The 23,247-nt window shown below is 42.5% G+C and overlaps 1 protein-coding gene and 1 non-coding gene across 2 annotated transcripts in view; one reads left to right on the forward strand and one right to left on the reverse strand.

The window, feature by feature from the left end:
- LOC124711625 (cuticle protein 19.8-like) overlaps positions 1 to 23,247 on the forward strand; it is a 92,635-nt gene that overhangs the window by 15,210 nt on the left and 54,178 nt on the right. Inside the window, exon 2 of the mRNA XM_047241797.1 lies at positions 3,274 to 3,366. Within this exon, the coding sequence (XP_047097753.1) occupies positions 3,274 to 3,366 (93 nt within the window). The remainder of the gene's footprint in view (positions 1 to 3,273; positions 3,367 to 23,247) is intronic.
- Trnaa-agc lies at positions 4,229 to 4,301 on the reverse strand. Its single transcript has one exon. It is a non-coding gene; the product is annotated as a tRNA-Ala (tRNA).

Genomic DNA, 23,247 nt, shown 5'->3' on the forward strand with positions numbered 1-23,247 from the left:
CCGGACGCAAGACTAATATTCAAACGATAGTCAGTGTCGTGCCATACTTTTGCCAGCATGTCCGGGGTTAATGCATTCGTTTCTCTTAGTATTCGATGTCGCAGTTTATCAAAAGTCGTTGGAAGCGTCCTACATCAACATCCACATACATACTCCGCAAGTTATGCGGAGCGTACCTTGCACCATTATTAGTCAGTTCCTTTCCCGTTCCAATCGCAACGGGAGCTAGGGAAAAATGACTATCGATATATCTCCGTATGAGTCCTAATTTCTCGTATTTTATGTTCGTGGTCCTTGCGTACCTTGCACCATTATTAGTCAGTTCCTTTCCCGTTCCAATCGCAACGGGAGGTAGGGAAAAATGACTATCGATATATCTCCGTATGAGTCCTAATTTCCCGTATCTTATGTTCGTGGTCCTTACGCACAATGTACAATGGCGGCAGTAGAATCGTCCTGAAGTCAGCGTCCGATGCGTGTTCTCTAGATTTTCTCAACAGTGCATTGGGAAAAGAACGTCGTCTTCCATCCGTCTCCTTTTCTTAAAATTCTCCCTATAAACCAAAGTCTCCCTTTCACCTTCCCTGCTACCGTCCTTAGGTGCTCATCCCATTCCATAACACTTTGCAACGTCACGCGTCAATACGAGGGGTTTTCGGAAAGTAAGGAACGATCGGTCGCGAAATGGACACCACAGTGAAAATGGAAACTGTTTTCTTTGCACATTTAGCTACACTTTCCACATACTTCTCTACATAGTCGCCGCTCCGACTTAGACATTTGTCGGAGCGTTATATCCAATTTCCAACACCATCGTCATAGAAGGCAGCGCCCTGTACTTTCCGATAATTCTCTTTGCTGCTCACAAGTGTTGTCTTCGTATCCAGCGTTTCATGTGAACAGAGATGATATTCAAGACGAGACAATTAGGGCTGTGTTGTGGGCTATCGAACACTTCACATCGAAAAGGCTGCAGGAGCGTCTTCACTGCCCCTGCAGAGTGCGGCTGAGAATTGCCATGAAGAAGGAAAAGTGTGTGCGTGGCAGTTGTGTTAGGTGGGCTGCATTCATTAAGGCGAAGCCTCTCTGCAGGCCCTCCTACTTGGCGGGAGACATCGTTGTTCTAGGCACCTTTACTCGCTCACAGTGCCCTCACAACTGAAAATTGCGTCTTGATGCGATCGACGGGTATGCTAGAGACACTGCCCAAAACGTCTGTGAAAAGCCTCGTCGGATTTTCACTGTGATTCCTCACTTTCCGAATAGCCCTCGTATTTCATCGAAGTGACTATGTCAAGTAACACACTACTAATGCTGCATTCGAACGTTACATAATTCTATCCGCTAGTCATCTGCATTACCTTACATTTTCATCTACACGTAGAACGAGCTGCCATTCTCACACCAAGTATAAATTCTGTGCAAGTCATCTCGTATCCTGCTACAGTCATTTAATGTCAACACCTTCCCATATACCACAGCGTCATCAGAAAATAGCCAGAGATTGCTGCTCGCCCTGTCCGTCAAATTATTTGTGTCACATTTCCCTGGGGCGGCCCTTGTCTCTGATGAAAACTCACCGTCGAGGACAACGTACTGAGTTCTATTACTTACTAAGTCTTCGAGTCACTCGCACGCCTGGGAACCTAAACCATATGCTCGGACCATCGTTAACAGCCTGCAGTGGGGTACCCTGTCAAACGTTTTTCGGGAATCCATGACTATGGAATCTACGGTTGCCCATCGTCTTTGGTTTGCGGGATGTTATGTTCGAACTCAAAATATATTCAAGGGTTAGGAACATAAACGTAGTCTCTCACAAACGCTCACATACCGTAAGACCAGGCGACCTTGCTGCCCAGTGGTACAGTGCCTGATCGCTATGCCCCTTGCGGTTGATTCGCCGTTGAAGCCGCTTATTATTACTAAATGCTCTTTCGTGTAATTGTCACTGTGATGATGCAGCGTCCTGTTGAAAATATTATTTCCGGCATATTGTCGCAACAGTGGAAAAAATGAGATCACCAACGTATCCAGTATGTCATGCCTGTAACAAAGTGAATTAACTTCTCCTGGGAGGCCTCTACGAGCAGTAACGTGAACCGGTGACTTCCAACTGGCGCCAAGGTGATCTTTTAGCTTTGATACGCAATGTAGAAAATATAATCTTGCGGAATCGAGTGAATCTATTCGTAACACCTCGTTTATCAGGGTTGAATACATAGTTTTCGGTACTCCACCGTTGTTTGGTGACACCCTCAATAACATCAGACCCCTAGCAGAGTATTTGACGATAGCGAGGGATGACATGGAAACGTAACTCTGGAACGCTTGGAGCAATTGTAACCAAACGTGGCACACACATGAGTTTCTGTCCGTAAAACTAAGTACCGTGGGACTATCATAACCCAGACCCCGCTTTGGATGGGGGTGTAGGTAGTAGGAGAGAAGAAGGTGCCATGTGAGCATAATTTTGAACGCCTGCAGACATTTAACTAAACTTATTACACATACATCTTTTACGTAGAGAGATGTACTGTGAGGCTCAAACACCACTAGTGCCGCTACCTGTGAGATTAAGAAGGGGGTGACTTAGTAAAATAATTTTAAAAACCGACATTAGCTTCGAATTTATGGTTTTCTCGAATTCACGGTTTTCTGTTTTGATAGGGTGAGTAGTGACAGTCCCCGTTACGTTAAACATCAGGTAGTGTGAGCAGGGTTGGATAGGGCGTGAAATGTAATATTAATAGAAACACACTGATAATCGTAATTTGTACAATGAATTTAAAACAATGTAAATGAACAGATTTCATTCTTTTTCAAATCCAGTAAAAGCAACTAGGAAGAAACAAGCAATAAATAAGTAAGCATAAGATATGGGATAGTGAAGAAGACAAATAACAAATTATGTCGTTCGACATGCTACTATGCAGAACACAAAATAGTGATGGTGTGAATAGCAATAGTCAGTGACGTCATTAGAGGGCAAATCCTAGAACGACTTATTTTATTTCATTTCTTCTTACATTGCATAATGTATCCGTAATGTTAACTCGGTTATAAGCAAAACATGTTACCCTGCTTGATTTCACCGTTTTATTATTACCTTTTAGCATACGTTTAGGGAAAAATGCCCACAAAGTCTCCATGTGGATGTTATGACGTCGTTCTGGAGTTCACTACATCTCAGTACGATCGTTTTTAATTGACCGTGACAGCGTATCACAGCGCTGATCAGGTACTTACTGGTAATTTGTTGTGTTCTTACAGGTGACTGTCCTGGGCCTCGTAATTTGTGCCAGCCTAGCATCAGCTGGACATCTCGTCGCCTACGCACCCACCTACGTGAAGCCCGCCAACTATGTGAGTATTCCTTACAAGACACTGTGGTCTAAATGTAACCAGGGGCATTTTGTGCGACATAAAGAACCTTGTGAAGCTGCCAGGCGGTGTAATTGTGATACATTCGGAATGGAAGAACACATGTTGGAAAGACTCGTCACCAAAGATATTAAAACCTCTTGATTCTCACGGAGAACTCCGTTGTAGAGAGACCGGAACACACAGATAATTAGGGGCGCGTGGCACTCCAGCCCGTAATTCCCTTCACTACACGGACGTACGAACACTCCACGTCAGGAGAGGAAGAGACAAAATCTGTCCACTGACCATTCTTTGCACAGTGCTGGAATCGACTCTGAAAATACACGGAGTAACAGGCTTTCATCCCCAGAGGTATACTATGAAACCAGCAGGATTAGCTAAAAGATGAGCGGAGCAATGAAATTCATTTCGAAAATGTACTGTCCCCTCATAGACTTGTTGCCAAATTTTATAAATGAAAAGTATTCAAATATCGTATTTTACAGACTATAAGATACGCTTTTTTTCAAATTGCCTCCAAAATGCAGGTGCGTCGTATATTTGAAATTAAAATAGAAATGTCCAGTGTTTGATTTAAAATTCCGGTCAGTTTTAAAAATGGCCATATATTCGTTGTCGCGGGAAACCTAGCTCTATATGGCAACATCGGATTCAACTGGCAGCAGCACTGCACCTATGTGACGAACATTCTGTGGATTCATAAGCTTACTACCATTGTCACCTTCCCACCCTGCCATCACAAGCACAGGAAACTGACTAGCTTATGACGCGTGCGTCGTTGCGGTCTACGGTGCCAGTGAACTTGAAGTTGATCGAAGCAGACGAAATGAATTGAAATTTGTGCTGCAGCCGGGACTCGAACCCGGGTCTTCTTGCTTGCTAGGCAGAAATGCTAACCATTACACGACCATAGCAAGATGATGAACATTGCTGCACGAACTACCTAAGCTGAGTGCTCTCCTAAATACAAACTTGAATTCATTTTTCCCTTATATATTGTCACTACTGCCAGGGCTCTCCGATATTGGCAAGTACCTCAGCATTGGACGTAATGGGACGTCCTTGTACCTTTGGTGATCTTATAGATCTTATAATTAAATGTTTCCCTGAGACATTTAAATCTCTTTTTATTATCTGCGATATTGATCGAAGCAGACGAAATGAATTAAAATTTGTGCTGCAGCCGGGACTCGAAACCGGGTCTTCTTGAACTGAAGTGATTTGTGTTGACGGTAATAGTATAATATTTTTGTTAGTACCTACTTTCATAATGGAAAAAAATGAAAGGTATTCAAATAATACGGATTATCAATTGAAAGTAATAGCGTATGCAGAAGAACATGGAAAAAGAGCAGCTGAGCGGTCGGCCCTCCATCAACAGAAAAAAAACCGTTCGTGACTGGAGAAGAACTGAAAAAAACTGAGGAAGACTAAATGTGCAAATAGAGGACTGAGTGCAAAAATGGTCAACGGTAGAAGATGACGTATCGAAATGGATTCAAGGAGACCGTCAAAATGGCACTGGAATTAATACAAAAATGATACAAATACACGCTCGCAAGATAACGCTACAGTGGATTTTAGCAGACTTTAAGGGTGGAGCTGGTTGGTGTCACAGGTTTATGAAGCGTCATGGACTCAGCATGCAAACAGTAACCGAAATTTCAGAAAAAGCCTTAAGAGTATGAAGAGAAAATATTATCTTTCCATCGCTTTATTATTCAACATCAAAAGAAAACCAGTGTGAAACTGACCCAAACAGCGAATGTGGATGAAACGCTTCTGACAGTTGATTTGCCGAGTAACGGAACTGTTGCCATTAATGGTTCTGAAAACTGTAACTATAAAAAGCAGTGAACATGAAAAATTGCAGTATCCACTTGTTCTATCATGTTATGCTCATGATGCTAATCTTAATACAATGACCATTTTCAAGCGCAAAACAATGCCAAAACCATCTGAAACACCGCCGGGTGTTGTTCACGTACATAAAAAGGGTTGGATGGACGAGGCTGTTACGAACTTACGGGTTAACAGAGTTTGGGAGAGAATAAAAAGTGCTTTACTGAAGAAGAGTTCTCTTTTTGTACTAGATCGGTTTGTAGCCATTTGAAAAATTCTGTGAAAGGAAATACAGAGCTTGCTGTTTTTCCGGGAGGACCTGCTTCACAACTGCAATCTCCTGATATCTCCATAGATAAACCATTTAAAGTGTACTTGAGAGAGGAATGGAATAAATGGACTAGGGATGACACCCAACATGCATTAACACCGAAGGAAGCTTTAAAACGACCTACACTCAAACAAGTGTGCCAGAGGATGAAACAGTCGTGGTCTAGAACGAGAGAAGACATTATTAAAACTTTCGAGAAGTGCGGCATAAGTAACGTTCTCGATGTCAGTGAACACCATCTTACATATGAAGAGGTAAACAATGATGACGATGTGGAAGAAGAAGAAAGTTCAGATGACGATATTATTGTATTTTAAAGGTCAGTTCGGTTTTATAAAGTAAAATTCTTTTAGTCTAGCTTTGTAATCTAATAATAAAAATGGTAAAACTGTTATCTAAAAAAATGCTTAAAATTTAAGGTGTGTCTTAGAGCCCTTAGCGTCTTATAGTCCATAAAATACAGTATGTGATTATACCAACTATAAAACTTTGAACTCTCTATAGCCGGCCGGGGTGGCCGAGCGGTTCTAGGCGCTACAGTCTGGAACCGCGCGATCGCTACGGTTAGGTTTAAGTAGTTCTAAGTTCTAGGGGACTGATGACCTCAGAATTTAAGTCCCATAGTGCTCAGAGCCATCTGAACCATCTGAACTCTCTATCATTTATTTCAGCTTGTTACTGCATTGCCGTTTGTGATCATTGCCCACGTTCATATGTTGACATGGGTTGTTTTTATACAAACTGTGTTTGTCTACAACTTGAAATATAAATGCTAGGATTTGGTTATCAAGAATTTTAAATTATCGAAAATCATGTTGCTTGTAAGTGGAATCCATGTTAACTTTACTACTGTTCCAAAGCCTATTCCTTCATGATTAATATTAGTGCATTTCGCTTCAGTAACGTTATGTATTCATTAGTAGCTTTCGAAGCCTGCAAGTAGGGCAACTAGTATAAAATAGACGACTTACATAGTTACATAATCTGTTAATTAGCAAAACTGTTTCACTGATATTTGTGTAAAACTAAGGGTGCATACATATCTCGACACAAAATGAACGAGACATCACTAATTACTAATGAATTACTTATCCTGGTATATTATCGTGCAACTTATTTTCGACCTTCGTCTGTGTCCTTAAGTTACCAAAAAGTTCATCACCATCATTCAACTCAGTGACAATGGACTCTTTCTTGGGCTCCAACATAACGCAAAAATGGTACAGTTCTTGAGCATCCTTGCATAAAACGTCATGTAGGAAGGTTCTGATTAATGATACGAACGAATGCAAACGTCAAACTTGAATGGGCCCTACTTTGAACACGTTGGCAGTAGACAGCTCATCAACTGCCTCTTGTTTTACAGATATTGCGTCACAACGTTGGGAATCAGTGTAAGGTCTAGAAAACATTAATAATCCACAACGAACTGTCCCTTAGTAATGTAAAGTTTCTTTTTCTTTCTGAGACTTCGAATATGAATTGTAAATGAATTTCAAATGCAACAGACAGTGCTCAAGCAATTTTATTTGCCACTCCACAGTGCCCACAATTTATTATAACAAACTCAATTAATATTATCTTGTAAATTAATTACAAATGTAACAGACAGTGCTCATGCAATTTTATCTGTCATATTACCTTTAATATGCTCAGTTTGCTATAAAATATAGAAGAGTAACAATGAAGAATCGAGAAGAGCGGATGGCGTTGTTTCCTTCAATTTTAAAAACTTAACGCCTGCACCAGGCGATCTACGGAACCCCTCCAAAGTCGTTTTTCCGTTTGTGAATCTATCTCTACCACTTTTAATGTCCTATTGTTTCTGTTGAACGTAAACACGCGCGAAAACCTCAAAAGACTATAAATTATGAGTTAGGTATTTGCAAAATGTCATCGATAAAGTTCTGATCTTCATCAACGTGCATGCCATCGACGTAACGTCAAATAGGAAGATTTACATCATGCGGCCTAACCACCCCAGACGGTGTTACCCGGCAAATAATGTCATACGATCACTTCATCGATAAAAGAAAAGAGAACCAGTAATAAGAAACATTGTAGAACATCCAGAAATGTTTGCCGTGTTAGGGCATTGCGACGAAAAACACTTTAGTCCCTTATTCTAAATACTAGAGACAACACGGATTGAATTTATCGTCGAACAACGCGGACGTAGATTACAACTAAAATAAGGATGACCAGTTTTAGCAGCAATATTCCACAATGAGAATTCTTACCCACGAGCCATTTAGTTAAGGCAGCCGTGGTTTTACGCAACGTCAAGGCTCGTTACTCGGCGAAATTTCGCTTAACCAGACACACGCTGGCGCAGAGAGAATTCGCACGCTGTCTCTGTAACGGTTGCGTCACAGGTAGCGTTATATTACCCTTCTCTCTCTCTCCCTCTACGTTTTTACACGAGCAATTCCAACACTCGTCCTTTGCTTGTTCCGGACTTCAACACGAAGGATTTCCGCACTTACGTCTGCACTAGTTTTCGCTGTAATCGTGTTTTCGCTTTCTTCCTGTTTCAGAAGAGCGTGAAGCAACTTGTAATATTTTCCCATTTACTATACTCTTATCTTGAACTTTTTTGATGCATTCTCCGTGATAGTTAAGTGGATAAATTTCTCAAGAAAACTCCATTTGCGATTTATTTGTCTTATACAGTCATAACGTTTCAAACATGCAATGGAAAATACTCATAAATTATACGGGATGCGACAGGAGCAACGGACATGCTTTGAGAGGTAACAGTATTAGTGATTCTGAATAAAAACCGTCACGTGAGCATATGTACTGTTCTTAATAGTGCCGGACCTTGTGGCCGAGCGGTTCTAGGCGCTTCAGTCCGTAACCACGGGGCTGCTACGGTCGCAGGTTCGAATCCTGCCTCGGGCATGGATGTGTGTGATGTCCTTAGGTTAGTTAGGTTTAAATAGTTCTAAGTCTAGGGAACTGATGACCTCATATGTTAAGTCCCATAGTGCTTAGAGCCGTTTGAACCATTTTTGAACCATTTTCTCTTCCAGCACGACGTCGTACGTACTTTCATCACGATGTGGAGTACGTGCAGCTAGTATAGTTGTTAAGCCACGCCAACTCATCGCTAAATTCCGCATCTGTGCTCGACCAAATAGTGTACTTGTGACGACTTCCGCTCGATTTGTTAATCACGTTTCTGCAACACGTAATTTTTCTGTCATATAAAGGATACCATCTAAAATTTGGAAATCTAACAATACAGAAGACAGACACATTCACGTGCCTCAGTGTGAACATCAACCAACAAAACCTTATAGAACAAGAGATAGTAATAAGAATTCAAGCTGGGAATGGGGGGGGGGGGGGAGGGGCGGGGAGATCTCTAGGAGCTATGCACAACATCATAAGACCGAAGTTACTATCTAGGCAGGCAAAACTAAAAATATATCAGACCATTATCAAGCCAATAGTGTGCTACGCAAGTGAGACATGGAACCTGCCAAAGAAAACAGAGAAAAAACTCATCACTTTTGAAAATACAGTACTTAGAAAAATATATGGACCAGTGAAAGAAAACGAACAGTGGAGAAGAAGGAAAAACACTGCCTGACATCGTAGTCGAGTGTGAAAATTAAAGAGACTAAGATGGTACGGACATGTGAGGAGGAGAGAGGAAAACACGGTAATACAAACTGTAATGGATGGAGAAGCTGAAGGAAAGAGACCACTGGGACGGACGAAAATAAGATTGAAGGATAATACCATGGGAGACATGCAGATACTGGGTCTGGAAGATGAAGATGCAGATAATAGGAAATTTTGGAAGTCTGGACTGAGTGAAGCCAAGAACCGGCTGCTGTTTGTGTGGCCAGTATAAGTAAGTATAAAGGATGAATGTTTTTCTTTCTTTTTTAGGGAAGGCCGACGTTATGCGCATCCCATGCGCTTATACATCTACATCGCCCTCCATACTCGGCAAATAGCTGTCAAGTCATGGCACTGTACAACGTTTTGGATTTTCTTCCCCTTCCATTCGCGCGTGAAGCAACGGAAGAATGACTGCTTAAATGCATGTGTTCGCGCTGTTATTAGTCCAGTCTTGTCATTTATCTTCATGGTCCTTAAGCGAAATGTATGTTGGCGGCAGTAGAACCGTTTTCCAGTCAGCTTGAAATGTCGGTTCTCTAAATTTTTCGACAGTTCGTAACAGATGAACCACACTTTTCTACAATTATCCCAATAAACCAAAGTCGACCGTTCGCCTCCCCTACCAAAGTTCTCATATGCACGTTCCATTTCATGTTTCTTTGCAACGTCAAGCCCAAATATTTAAAAGATTTGGCTGTGACAAGCAGGACAGAACTAATGCTATACCTAAACATTACCGGTTTATTTTTTCTACTCATCTGTATTAACTTAAGTTTTTCTACTTTTAGAGCTAGCTGCAATTCATTGCACCAACTAGTAATTTTGTGTAAATCATCTTGTTTCCTCCAACAGTCACTGAACATCGAGACCTCCCCATACACCACAGCATCTTCAGCAAACAACCGTACATTTCTGCCCACTCTGTCTGCTGGATCATTTATGTACATAGAAAATAATAGCGGTCCTATTACATTTTCCTAGGTTACTCCTGCCGATAGCCGTATCTCTGATGAAAACTCGCCGTCGAGGACAACATACCGGATTCTATTACTTGACGTCTATCTTCAAAAGCCAATCAGTTCAGCTTATTTAGAATTTCCGTAACACTGTTTTCAATGTTGACTGTCTATGCGTATCATGACGTTCACAATTTGAGTTTTCTGAACGGTATTCAAGCATGCGCCGTGCAAGTGCATCGTATGCAACTTGTTCACAGACAGACTGTAGTTTCTCAGTAACTTACCTATGAAACGTAGCCTATCATTTGCTTTCCGGAATGAATTTTCACTTTGAGACGAAGTGTGCGCTTATTTGAAACGTCCTGGCAGATTAAAAGTGTGTCCCAGACCGGAACTGCTGCGCGGGGTAGCCGCGCGGTCTGAGGCGTCTTGTCACGGTCCGCGCGGCTTCACCCGTCGGAGCTTCGAGTCCTCCCTCGGGCATGGGTGTGTGTCGTCCTTACCGTAAGTTAGTTTAGGTCAGATTAAATAGTGTGTAAGCTTGGGGACCGATGATCTCAGTAGTTTGGTCCCATAAGGCATTACCACAAATTTCCAATTTCCAGACCGGAACTCGAACGTACGACCTTTGCCTTTCGCGGGCAAATGCTGTACCGACTGAGCTACCCAAGCAGAATTCACGACCCGTCCTCACAGCTACACTTCGCACAGTAACCCATTTCCTACCTTCCAAACTTCACAAAAGTTCTCTTGCATACCAATCATGGAAGAAAGGAACATTTCTCCGTGAAACGTAAACGTCACAAGTTTGAGTCCAAATCAGGCACACAGTTTTAATCTGCCAGAAAGTTTCATGCTGTTTCTCTTACTACAAGTGAGCCTGTGTGTTTGTTTCACTTCATATTGTTACAAACTGTTGTTTCCAAATACTTCTATGACACGACTCACTCAAATTGCGACTCATTAAATATGCAGTCAAAGTACACAATCTTTTACATTTTGTGACGTGCACGACTTTACATTTCTCTACAGGAATAGCTAATAGACGGTATTTGCAATAGATTTTTCTCAATATCTAAGAGGCTACTTTTGCTATATTTAAAGATAAAATTTTTTCGAAGATAACTGCATTATCTACGAAAAGCCTAATACTGCGGTTAATATGGCCCGCAAGTTATTAACGTATTGTATCAACAGATACGGTCCTACCACTCTCCTATGGGACACACCGTATACTATTGCAAGTAACTATTCATTCACCGTACAGGGTTATGTGCTGCGTCGTGCTTTTTCGATTTGGTTGAAAAACTGGTTAGATAGCTTATAAGGCCTTACCTATATTACTAAATGACTAATCCGGTGCACGATGTACGCACCCAGTTGCAGGTTGCCTATCTAGCGGCTTGTAGGGGCAACAAAAACTTAATATTCAGTAATTCATACAATTATTGGCCGAATTTGAAAACTTAAAATTCTGTCATAATCTACTCATTAAGAGGCATACATAATCTTATGTTAAAGGTTTAACACAATAAGACAGGTATTACAGAAAGAAACTATGAATATATGTTGAGACAGCGTAGCTCATGACGGGCAAATTAACCAGACTATTATTTTCACAAGTCCGTCTTGATCACACAGACTTCTTTACACTTTATGACCGGTTTCGGCTTATCACCATCTTCAGATCAGTTATAAATACAAATATTGTGTAAGCTACACAATATAAAGTCATAAAGTGTCATAAAGTGTAAAGAAATCTATGTGATCAAGACGGAATTGTGAAAACAAAAGTTCTAAAAATGAAATGATCGCGGACTCATATACAGACTTTATGTCTTCAATTGATAACCAGACTATATTAGCCAAATATTTCAGAATGAGGACACTTACCACAGACGTTAGACATAATTTCAAACCTTTACGAAACTTTTTCTCTCTGACAAACCCCCTCAAAATTACGAAAAGAAAAAAGTTTATCGCGCACAACATTTTTACTATGCAGGCAATAAAACTTCAGCATCAGCGATGTTTTAATTCATTACTTGTTTACTACAAACTCTATAAGCAACACGTATCGCAGGCAGTACCCACATTTGCCACTGGATGTACCTGCAAAATTATGTCACGTAATGTAGGAGATAAGATGTCATAAACATTGATATGCATCAAAAACTAGCTTTTCCTTAAAACGGAGCCCAAATTATACAGACTACATTCATGCAAGGTTTGATAATGACAGCATTTAACGACTTCCAACGAACTTTAACTACAATTTAAGTCCTTTCCTAAACTTCTTCTTGCTTACATTCTGGATGTCAAACATTTTTACATGTAATCAGACCCTTGAAACTGCTTTACACATAGCTGTTCGAGTCTTTAAAAAATAGTAGTGGAGTTACTGGTTTACTTTGAAAGTCGCATATTCATCAGATGTTGGAAGTGAGAAGACTGTTTCTCTATCGAGGAAGCAGGAGGAGACATTGTATTTCTTGTCGATGTTTGTTGAACTGTTTTGGGAAACTATAATGATTTATTTGTATTCACTGAGCTAATTTCCTTTTAAAATGGTTTATTGACCGGAGCAATTACATTACTTTTTCAAAAAATTACCATTTTCGATCGTCACTGGCAATTTTCAGATCATAAGATGAACATCACAAAAGCAAAACGAAGATAATGGAATGTAGTTGAATTAAATCGGGTGATGTTGAGGGAATTAGATTAAGGAATGAGGCACTTAAAGTAGTAAATGAGTTTTGCTATTTGGGGAGCAATATAACTGATGATGGTCGAAGTAGAGAGGATATAAAATGTAAACTGTCAATGGCAAGGAAAGCGTTTCTGAAGAAGAAAAATTTGTTAACATCGAGTATAGATCAGGAAGTCGTTTCTGAAAGTATTTGTATGGAGTGTAGCCATGTATGGAAGTGAAACGTGGACGATAAATAGTTTGGACAAGAAGAGAATAGACGCTTTCGAAATATGCTACAGAAGAATGGTGAGGATTAGATGGGTAGATCACATAACTAATGAGGAGGTATTGAATAGAATTGGAAGAGAAATTTGTGGCACAACTTGACTAGAAGAAGGGATCGGTTGGTAGGGCATATTCTGAGGCATCAAGGGATCACCAATTTAGTATTGGAGTGCAGCGTGGAGGGTAAAAATCGTAGAGGGATACCAAGAGATGAATACACTAAACAGATTCAGAAGAATGTAGGTTGCAGTAGGCACTGGGAGATGAAGAAGCTTGCACAGGATAGAGTAGCATGGAGATCTGCATCAAACCAGTCTCTGGACTGAAGACCACACAGACAGACAAGAAGCAGCATTATTTCACTTACAGCAACTTGAAGAAAATCAATGGAGAAATGTCGGCAACAGACAAAACTGGTAATATCTTGCTGACATGTTATTTGATTACGTCGTTCAACACACTAGTTTCTTGGGAAAAAGACGTTCCCATCGCTATCTAAATGTCGGTCTTTGCAATCTAACTACTTCCCATCGTTGGGATACGCACTAATTTGGTTTACTTGCAACATATAGGTAATAACTACAAAGCAACACAGAGCGTTTGTTAAAGGCAAGTTGCAGTGTACAAAGACAATGCAACACCGCAGTCAGAGCTCCGTCATGCAACGTCACTCGCAGCTAATAGCCCAGGGCGCCAGGCGCCGCCCACCTGTCCCTGCTGCGTGTCTGTGTGTGTGTGTATGTGTGTGTGTGTGTGCGTGTGTGCGTGTGTGCCTGCGGGCCGGCCTTGCAGGGGAAAGCAGTGCGTGCCGCGTCTAGGCCAAGGCCACCACGACAGAGCGTTGACCACCTGAACGCCGGCCAAGCAAAAGGCGTTAATACGAGGGACGATGCAGCGGAAATTTCCATATACCGGGGCACGACACAACGACTGCCGACGATCTGTACCTCACCCGACTGCCGTGCTGCAGCGTAGCAGAGTCTTCACGGTTTAATACTAGAAGCGCTTGCACTGAGTTTACAAAAGTCAGGGGGTACTTCCCAATATCGTGACGGACCTCGTTTTGCCCGGCTTAGTGCAGAAACTCGACGTGGCAAGGACTCAACAAGTCGTTGGAAGACCCCTGCAGAAATAATGAGCCGTGCTGCCACCACTTTTTGGGGGGGGGGGGGTGTCATCAGTCTTGCCGGCCGGAGTGGCCTAGTGGTTCTAGGCGCTACAGTCTGGACCCGCGAGACCGCTACGGTAGCAGGTTCGAATCCAGAATCGGGCATGGATGTCTGTGATGTCCATAGGTTGGTTAGATTTAAGTAATTCTAAGTTCTACGGGACTGATGACCTCAGAAGTTAAGTCCCATAATGCTCAGAGCTATTTGAAGCATTTTTTTCATCAGTCTTCCTACTGGTTTGATGCTACCCGCCACGAATTCCTCTCCAGTGCTAACCTCTTCATATACGTTCTCAATTATTTGCTGGGTGTATTCCAATCTCTGTCTTCGTCTCTCTACAGTTTTGCTCCCTCTAGTACTATGGAAGTCATTCCCTGATGTCTTAAAACATGTCGTATCATATAGTCCCTTCTCCTTATCAGTATTTTCCACATATTCCTTTCCTCTCCAATTCTATTTAGAACCTCATTCTTTACCTTATCAGTCCACCAAATTTTCAACATTCGTCTGTAGCACCACATCTCAAATCCTTTGATTCTGTTCCGTTCCGGTATTCCCACAGTCCATGTTTCACTACCATGCAATGCTGTACTCCAGACGTACAGTCTCAGAAATTTCTTCCTCAAATTAAGGCCGATATTTGATATTAGTAGACTTCTCTTGGCCAGGAATGCCTTTTTTGCCATAGTTATTCTGCTTTTGATGTCCTCCATGCTCCGTCCGTCACCGGTTATTTTACAAAAATTGGCTCTGAGCACTATGGGACTTAACAGCTGAGGTCATCAGTCCCCTAGAACTTAGAACTACTTAAACCTAACTAACCTAAGGACATCACACACATCCATGCCCGAGGCAGGATACCAACCTGCGACCGTAGCGGTCTTGCGGTTCCAGACTGAAACGCCTAGAACCGCTCGGCCACACCAGCCGGCACGGAACACTTAAAGTAGGGTCGACAGAGGAGATTGGAACACCGAAGAACCGTCCATTGAATGAAATAAAGAGAAATAGTAGGATACTTAATTCAATCAATCTTCGATATTTCAGTGTGTAGGGTCGAAATGAGATGCAAAGAACGTTTAGTATTTTTCTCTGTAATACCCTGATTGTAATAGTAGCCTTTCACGAGTTTTTTATACACTGATGTGCAAAACTAAAAGATCATGCTATCCTTCGCATGATGCGACACTGCCAAGAAACATAGAAACTTGGACCATACGTAGAAGGAACTGCTACAGTACATTAAAGTACAGTACAGAAGGTAACTGAATCAAACACGAAATGAGACACTCACAAGTGACATTTTTATTCAAAGACATTATTGCCCTGGAGTCACCACGTATCATGATGGTCCCCTAGACATTACAAAATGTGAGAAGTGGTTCCTAATAGGGAGTGTGAACACCGCGGACGGCAACTTATTCTAACCAACGTGCTGCTATGCTGGCCACAAGTTCCGTAAGGTACTCTGGTGGCAGGGCGTTCCATTCATCCGCCAGTGCGGTTCCATTCCTCAACCAGTACGGTTGACAGCAGCTGAATGGTCATTGGCGCATGTGGGCGTGCTGTAATACGTGTCCCCAAAGCATCCCACTCCTTCTAGATGGGATTTAAGTCGGGGCAACAGGCAGACCATTCGCCGAATATCTCTCGTTCTTAGGTACCCACCACCTGTGCTCCTCGATGCGGTTACGCATTGTCATTCATAGAAAGCACCCCTGGAAAAACGCACATGGGGAAGGAGTACAGTGTCACAATAAAGTTGAGTGGTGAATGCAGCTTGTTCAGTGATGTCAGTATGCAGCATGTCCATATGCACCAACGACCATTCAGCAATTTTCAACCGTACTGGTGAGGGAGTAAATCACCCTGCCAAAAGAACTCCTTACGAACCATGTGACTAGCATGGGAGAACGTTGCCGAGCATCTATAGCTGTCCATGGTGATCATGAACCGTATTAAGAACCATGCCCCGCATCTTTATTATCCAGAACCCATCAAGAATCGCCTAATTATTGCCTTTGCATAAAAGTGTCATTTCTCTTCGTCTCATTGCGTATTTCTTTCAGTTACCTTCTGTACTATATTGTAGCAGTCCTTTAGTGTAATGTGCTGCGAATACATAGAAAGAAAAATCCCTTATCATTTAGCTACAATATAGCAGGTCAACAACTGCAGTTAATTCCATAAATTATCTGGGAGTACGCATTAGGGGTGATTTAAAATGGAATGATCATATAAAGTTGATCGTCAGTAAAGAAGATGCCAGACTGAGATTCATTGGAAGAATCCTAAGGAAATGCAATCCGAAAACAAAGGAAGTAGGTTACAGTACACTTGTTCCCCCACTGCTTGAATACTGCTCACCAGTGTGGGATCGGTACCAGATAGGGTTGATAGAGAAAATCCAACGGAGGATAGCGCGCTTCGTTACAGGATAATTTAGTAATCGCGAAAGCCTTACAGAGATGATAGATAAACTCCAGTGGAAGACTCTGCAGGAGAGACGCTCAGTAGCTCGGTACGGGCTTTTGTTGAATTTTCGAGAACATACCTTCACCGAGGAGTCAAGCAGTATATTGCTCCCTCCTAAGTATATCTCGCGAAGAGACCATGAGGATAAAATCAGAGAGATTAGAGCCCACACAGAGGCATACCGACAATCCTTCTTTCCACGAAGAATACGAGACTGGAATAGAAAAGAGAACCGATAGAGGTTCTCAAGGTACCCTCCGCCACACACCGTCAGGTGGCTTGCGGAATATAGATGTAGATGTAGATATGTATCGTCCGAGTTTCATCGAGCTATGTTACTTGGCAGTGTTACACCAAGCAAAGGTTACCTTTCTTCTCCTTACAGAAGTGCACTGTAAGATCCTGTCGTGGTTCTCTTTCACTATCATTTACCTTTGTACGCATATTCTTGTCCTTAAACCTCAACCTCTTCTCGATTTCCTGTAAACGGCTAGAATTTCTCGGTGCCAAGACATGTCGAATTTACTGTTTCTGTGTATTTTTTGCTTCTTTAGGCGGTTTCTGCGTGTACAGACGGTTGTGTTAAAATTTGGCTTCGTAATGCAGCTTTTGACATCTCCAGTATTGTGATAATTGTTATTAAGGTTACCAGGGCGACACTGCAAATTGCATGTGAAGACTTCAAAGCGATTAGTTTCTCTCGTTCTGTTCACTAGTAGCCGGCCGGTGTGGCCGAGCGGTTCTAGGCGCTTCAGTCTGGAACCACACGACCGCTACGGTCGCACGTTCGAATCCTGCCTCGGGCATGGATGTGTGTGATGTCCTTAGGTTAGTTAGGTTTAAGTAGTTCTAGATGACTGAAAGTATATACGATCGAACAACTGGTTATTTCATAGTTGTGCTCTAGACCGGATGAGCACGGAACTATTCATCGCGAATTGACATTTCCCTCAGAAGGACCGTAGAATTTCCTTGAGCAGCTGCTGAAGTTTGAGAAAGGAAAACCTGAACCAGGTTGGCATACGGTAACACTTTATCGACGGATACAGGATCATCTGGGAAAAAAGGGAAAATTTATAGTCGCTCTGAAGTTTTAATCTCATCATAATTTCATACTTTGAAACAGTTATCGAATCTATTTTTTGGATGGAGGATTTGAGGTATATTTTTGCCTACTCAACATTTTAAAGACCTGTGTTTGATAATCAGCCTAAAGCGTCTCTCCTCACTGTCCATTGGATTCGTTTTTTCTGGCGTGAGACCTTTCCATACTTACCCACTCGTTCAACACCACGCTTCTCAAACAAGTCAGTCAGACATACCATTTCTTAAGTAAGAAACAGCCTTTGCCTGACCACTCGTATTTTTTAAGTCTTCGGTGTTTCTATTGGTTTGATGTTTTCTCCCATTTTTTCATGTCTTGTTCTAACTTTATGTTTATCGCTACGTAACTACTACAACCAAGATCCCTCACAGTCTCTTTTGTTGTGACAAATTCTTCCAGAGAAAAGTTGTCTAATCCTGGATGCGGTATGGTGTGTCCCATCAACGTTCCCGTCCTATCAATAGACTTTTTCCTCACCTACTCTTTTTAATATCCCTTCACTTCGTAATTTATCTGCCCACTTAATTTTTAAAATTCGTCGATAGCGCCATATTTCCAGCCTCTTCTTCTCTCGACTTCCCACGACCCACACTTCCCTTCCCTACAAAGCTATGCTCCAGTAGCATAAGTACCCCTTATTTCGGTATCAGTATCTGATAGGAGCTCTGTTACTGAAGAATGATTTATTCACTGTGACAACGTAAAACTTCAGTGCAAAAGTGAAACTAAATTTAACTTCAAATGAGAGCTTGGTTCGATGTATATACTGTTAGGAAGTGTGTTATTTACGAATTCAATAAAGTAAATGATATGAATTGTTACCCTTCCAAAGCAACCTTGTTTCTTCACGGTAAATGATGACAGCCAAAACAGTAGCAAGATAAAGATTTATTAAAATTCTTGACCACGATTTCGGTGTATCTAAATATACCTTCATCAGAAGTAAAATACACTAAAATCACATCCTGCAATTGAGATTCATAAAACAATTGTGCCAAAGGCGTCGTCAGTAGTTAAAACATCATCTCCATTTATACAACATGATTATGGACAGAGGGGCGATGCGAACACAGCTTAGCATCAGTACTTCACTACTTTGAAGTCTTCACGGGTTGTCAGCCGAGTAGCATCGTCGTCTCGTAGCAACGTTTCGATGTAATGCGTCTCCATCAGGCGAAGATGATGGAGATGCATTCCATCGAAACGTTGCTACGAGACGACGATGCTACTCGGCTGACAACCCGTGATGACCTCATATATGTTTTATGAATCTCCATTGCAGGATGTGATTTTAGTGTATTTTGCTTCTGATGAAGGTTTATTTAGATATACCGAAACCGTGGTCAAGAATTTTAATAAATCTTTATCCTACAACTGTTCTGGCTGTCATCATTTACCGTGAAGAATTCCAACAGTTGCTGTTTCAGTCATGTTTAAAATCTTGAAACCTTGTTTGTCATAAAATTGAAGAACTTAAATATTCGTAAAGAAACCACACATTTTCGGTTTAGGCAACAAGGTCAGGCTTCGTACGAAGCGTGCTGTTTTTGGTAAACATCGCTTACCGGTGTCCAATGACAGCAGTGAAACTTTTTCGATTTCCTGTCAAAAAATTATAAGGGAAGGGGGGTTGCAAGGTCTGCTCTCCATTCTTTTCAACAGCTTTTCTGAGTGTTGAAGAGCTATGTCGTCAGCGAACTGGCAAAATACTACAGCTATCGCAGCTGCTCCTGTCTTAGAAAAGTTACAAAAATGGTTCAAATGGCTCTGAGCACTATGGGACTTAACTGCTGAGGTCATCAGTCCCCTAGAACTTAGAACTACTTAAAACTAACTAACCTAAGGACATCACACACATCCATGCCCGAGGCAGGATTCGAACCTGCGACCGTAGCGGTCGCGCGGTTCCAGACTGAAGCGCCTAGAACCGCTCAGAAAAGGTACAGTTTGTCGTTAGTGAAGAAGGTAGAAAAATGGTGATAGAGTCGGAGAAGCATGATACAAATTTCGCCTCACGTTTTGCACTGCTTCTGCGAACGATTTCACGAGGCCGTAGAAACGATTACTTCAACAAGCACAAATCCTTTCTCCAGCTAAGCTGGCGGTGCGTCTCTAACGACCTCGTTGTCGACAAGACGTTTAACAAGTACCTTCCCTCGAGAGTGAAGAGCTCGCCATCAGCAAGTGGCACAGAAAGTCACCGCATACGCGCCCTAGTTCCACGTCTCGCAGCGGCCACCATAGGACAACCGCTTATCCTCACCTGGAATGTCGCGGCAGTTAATTCCGCAGGACCAGCTCGCCAGCCATCTGCAGACTCTCTCTCTGTCTCCTGGAGGAGCGCGCGTCTCGGGTGGAGACGGGCGACCGCAGAGGACGGTAAACAAGAGTAGCAACGGCAGCAACAGTTCCCGAACGACGCCTCCGAGAAAGTCGCTGGAGGGTGCACTGCCCGCGTCGCGGATCTGCCGTCCGCAGTCAGTAATGGACGGCTGGACGATTTCGTGACGCAATGTCGGCAAGTGGATCAGTGGACCGATGAACGCGGTCGCCGGCAGCAATCCGGAGCGATGGGAGTGTCTGCTCCTAACAGATTAGCTTTCACGGTGGTGAGTAATGTGTAATTAGCGCCATGGCTGTAAAATTGCACGATGAACTGGTCCAGCTAAACTGGATTTGCGACTATGAGGAGCTTTATAAACGCCGGTGTCTCGTGCCACACCCAACGGATCTCACAAGGTCGAGATGTTCCTTGATTTCACAGGCTGCTGCACGTTCGACATGTGGATGAATACCTAGTAAACGAACTTAAAAGCTAGCAAGGCATTATGATAATTTTGCAATACAAGTCAAAACAGTATTCCGTGCTAGGATAGACCCGCACCGCTTTTGTCGGCATTCCGCTAAATAGACCCTGACAAAAAAAGTGAAGCACCCAAAAGACATGTTCGGATATGTACGTACACATCTCCAGCAACAGAGTTGGATATCTCTGTGGCAGAACGATCACCAGAGTGCATTAGTGTATTTCGTGAAGAACGTTCTTACCAGGATATACAGGGTTATTCAACTGCTCCTACCGATGACGTTTTATGTAACCCGCAATATTATTTCTGGTCTTCATAAACCACGTACGAGGTTTTCATGTTCTATCGCTCGCTACGCGCATAAAATTAATCCAACGGATAAAGTGAGCAGAAGCGTAGGAAATTTAATGTAAAACTTCAAAAATGGTTCAAATTGCTCTGAGCACTATGGGACTTAACTTCTGAAGTCATCAGTCCCCTAGAACTTAGAACTACTGAAACCTAACCAATCTAAGGACATCACACATATCCATGCCCGAGGCTGGATTCGAACCTGCGACCGTAGCGGTCGCGTAGTTCCAGACTGTAGCGCCTAGAACCGCTCGGCCACCCCGGCCGGCTGTAAAACTTCCTGGCAGATTAAAACTGTGTGCCGGACCGAGACTCGAAGTGGGAACCTTTGCATTTCGCTGGCAAGTGCTCTACCTACTCAGCTACCCAAGCACGATGCTTGGGTAGCTCAGTTGGTAGAGCCCTTACCCGCGAAAGGCAAAGGTCCTGAGTTCGAGTCTCGGTCTGGCACACAGTTTTAATCTGCCAGGAAGTTTCATATTTTTACACACTCCGCTGCAAAGTGAAAATCTCGTTCTGGAAACATCCTCTAGGCTGTGGCTAAGCCATGTCTCCGCAATATCCTTTCTTTCCGGAGTGCTAGTCCTGCATGGTTTCGCAGAAGAGCTTCTGTGAAGATCGGAAGGTAGGAGACAAGGTACAGGCGGAAGTAAAGCTGTGAGGACGGGGCGTGAGTCGTGCTTGAGTAGCTCAGTCTATGCCGGCACGATAGTTCAGCGTGTTCGGTCAGAGGGTTAGCAGCACTCTGTAATAAAACAACTGTCAACAACGAACTTAAACGGATGTCTTACGACGTCCGGCCTGAGCAGATGCAACGAACAAAAGCGAACTAAATGAGATGTTTTTAAAAAAAGAAAAAGAAAAGAAAAAGTTGGTAGAGCACTTGCCCGCGAAAGGCAAAGGTCCCGAGTTGGAGTCTCGGTCCGGCATTCAGTTTTAATCTGCCAGGAAGTTTCATATCAGCGCACACTCTGCTGCAGAGTGAAAATCTCATTCTGAAATTTAATGTACTTCAATTTTGCACTTATATACGTTTCCGCTAGAGCCTGTAGTTTTCAAATTTTTCAACAAAAACATACAAAAACCTTGAAATGCATTCCCTCTCTCACATTCGGTCCCCACAGGTCAGGATACCTAGTACATTGTTCACGGCACTCCCTGCTGCTACTGTACAAAAAATTTGCGACTGCACGAATTATTATCCGCATTCGGGCTTTTACGGTCTTCATTGACTGGCCTTCTTAAGCCACTGGCTTAGTCGAGTACTTACAAACTGTAAAACGGACGTTTGTTTAAATTTTACCTAACAGTTTAGTGAATTTTAACATCATAAAATAAAAAATGAAATCGTTGTATTTGTCAGGCCTTCTGACTACGAAACTAATGTGCTTGTAAGGACTAAGTCTGGGGCGAATTGTCAACATAATTTGTTTTAGCGTAACGTTTACAAAAGCAGTTTTTTCTTTACCCTCACGGGCACATTTGCAATAGTAATGTTAACGAAATATGCTGGTAGCGTAATAGTCCAATAAGTAGAGACCAGAAAAGTTCGAATATTGGAAACAGTCAGTATATTTTGGTATATTGGTAGGAGGGAGTGCCACGAACTGGAAATCCTGACTGGCGAGGAATGAGTGTGGAGGTGAAGGTGCATTTGAAGGTGGCATTTGTTCGTTGTTCTTCAATATCGCGAAAACCGTGGCCTCCATCGAAAACGTGTCCCAGAACAAAAGTTTAGTACATTAAATTTCCTACGAAAATGTCCGGTTCATTTTCTCTGTGGAAGTTATAGCTTGCGCGTAGCCAGCGAGATAGTATGAAAATATCGTTCGTGATTTATGAAGGCAAGATATAACATAGAGGTGGTATAAAACAAGATCGGCAGAGACAGCCGAATCAGATTGTATAAGGGGCGTGAACAGCGCCAGACGAGGGATGACTGCGAAGGACACAGAGATGCCGCGTACTTCTGTGAGACAGCGTTATCAGCTCCAGACAGAGTTCTGAAAGGACCACTTTGTGCGTGTCCATTTGGCCGATTGGGCGAATCGTGCAAAATGCAGATTTGTGGGGCATTCGGAAATGACAGTGGCTCGATGTTAGACCACATGGGAACATGAAGGCAAGCATACTCGCCGACCACGTCTGACTACAACCTGCGTTTCGAGTTATTCATGAAAAACCCCTTCACATCTGTGCTTGCAA

This window comes from Schistocerca piceifrons, chromosome 8 (genome assembly GCF_021461385.2).
Source record: "Schistocerca piceifrons isolate TAMUIC-IGC-003096 chromosome 8, iqSchPice1.1, whole genome shotgun sequence".
Taxonomy (NCBI): Eukaryota; Metazoa; Arthropoda; class Insecta; order Orthoptera; family Acrididae; genus Schistocerca; species Schistocerca piceifrons.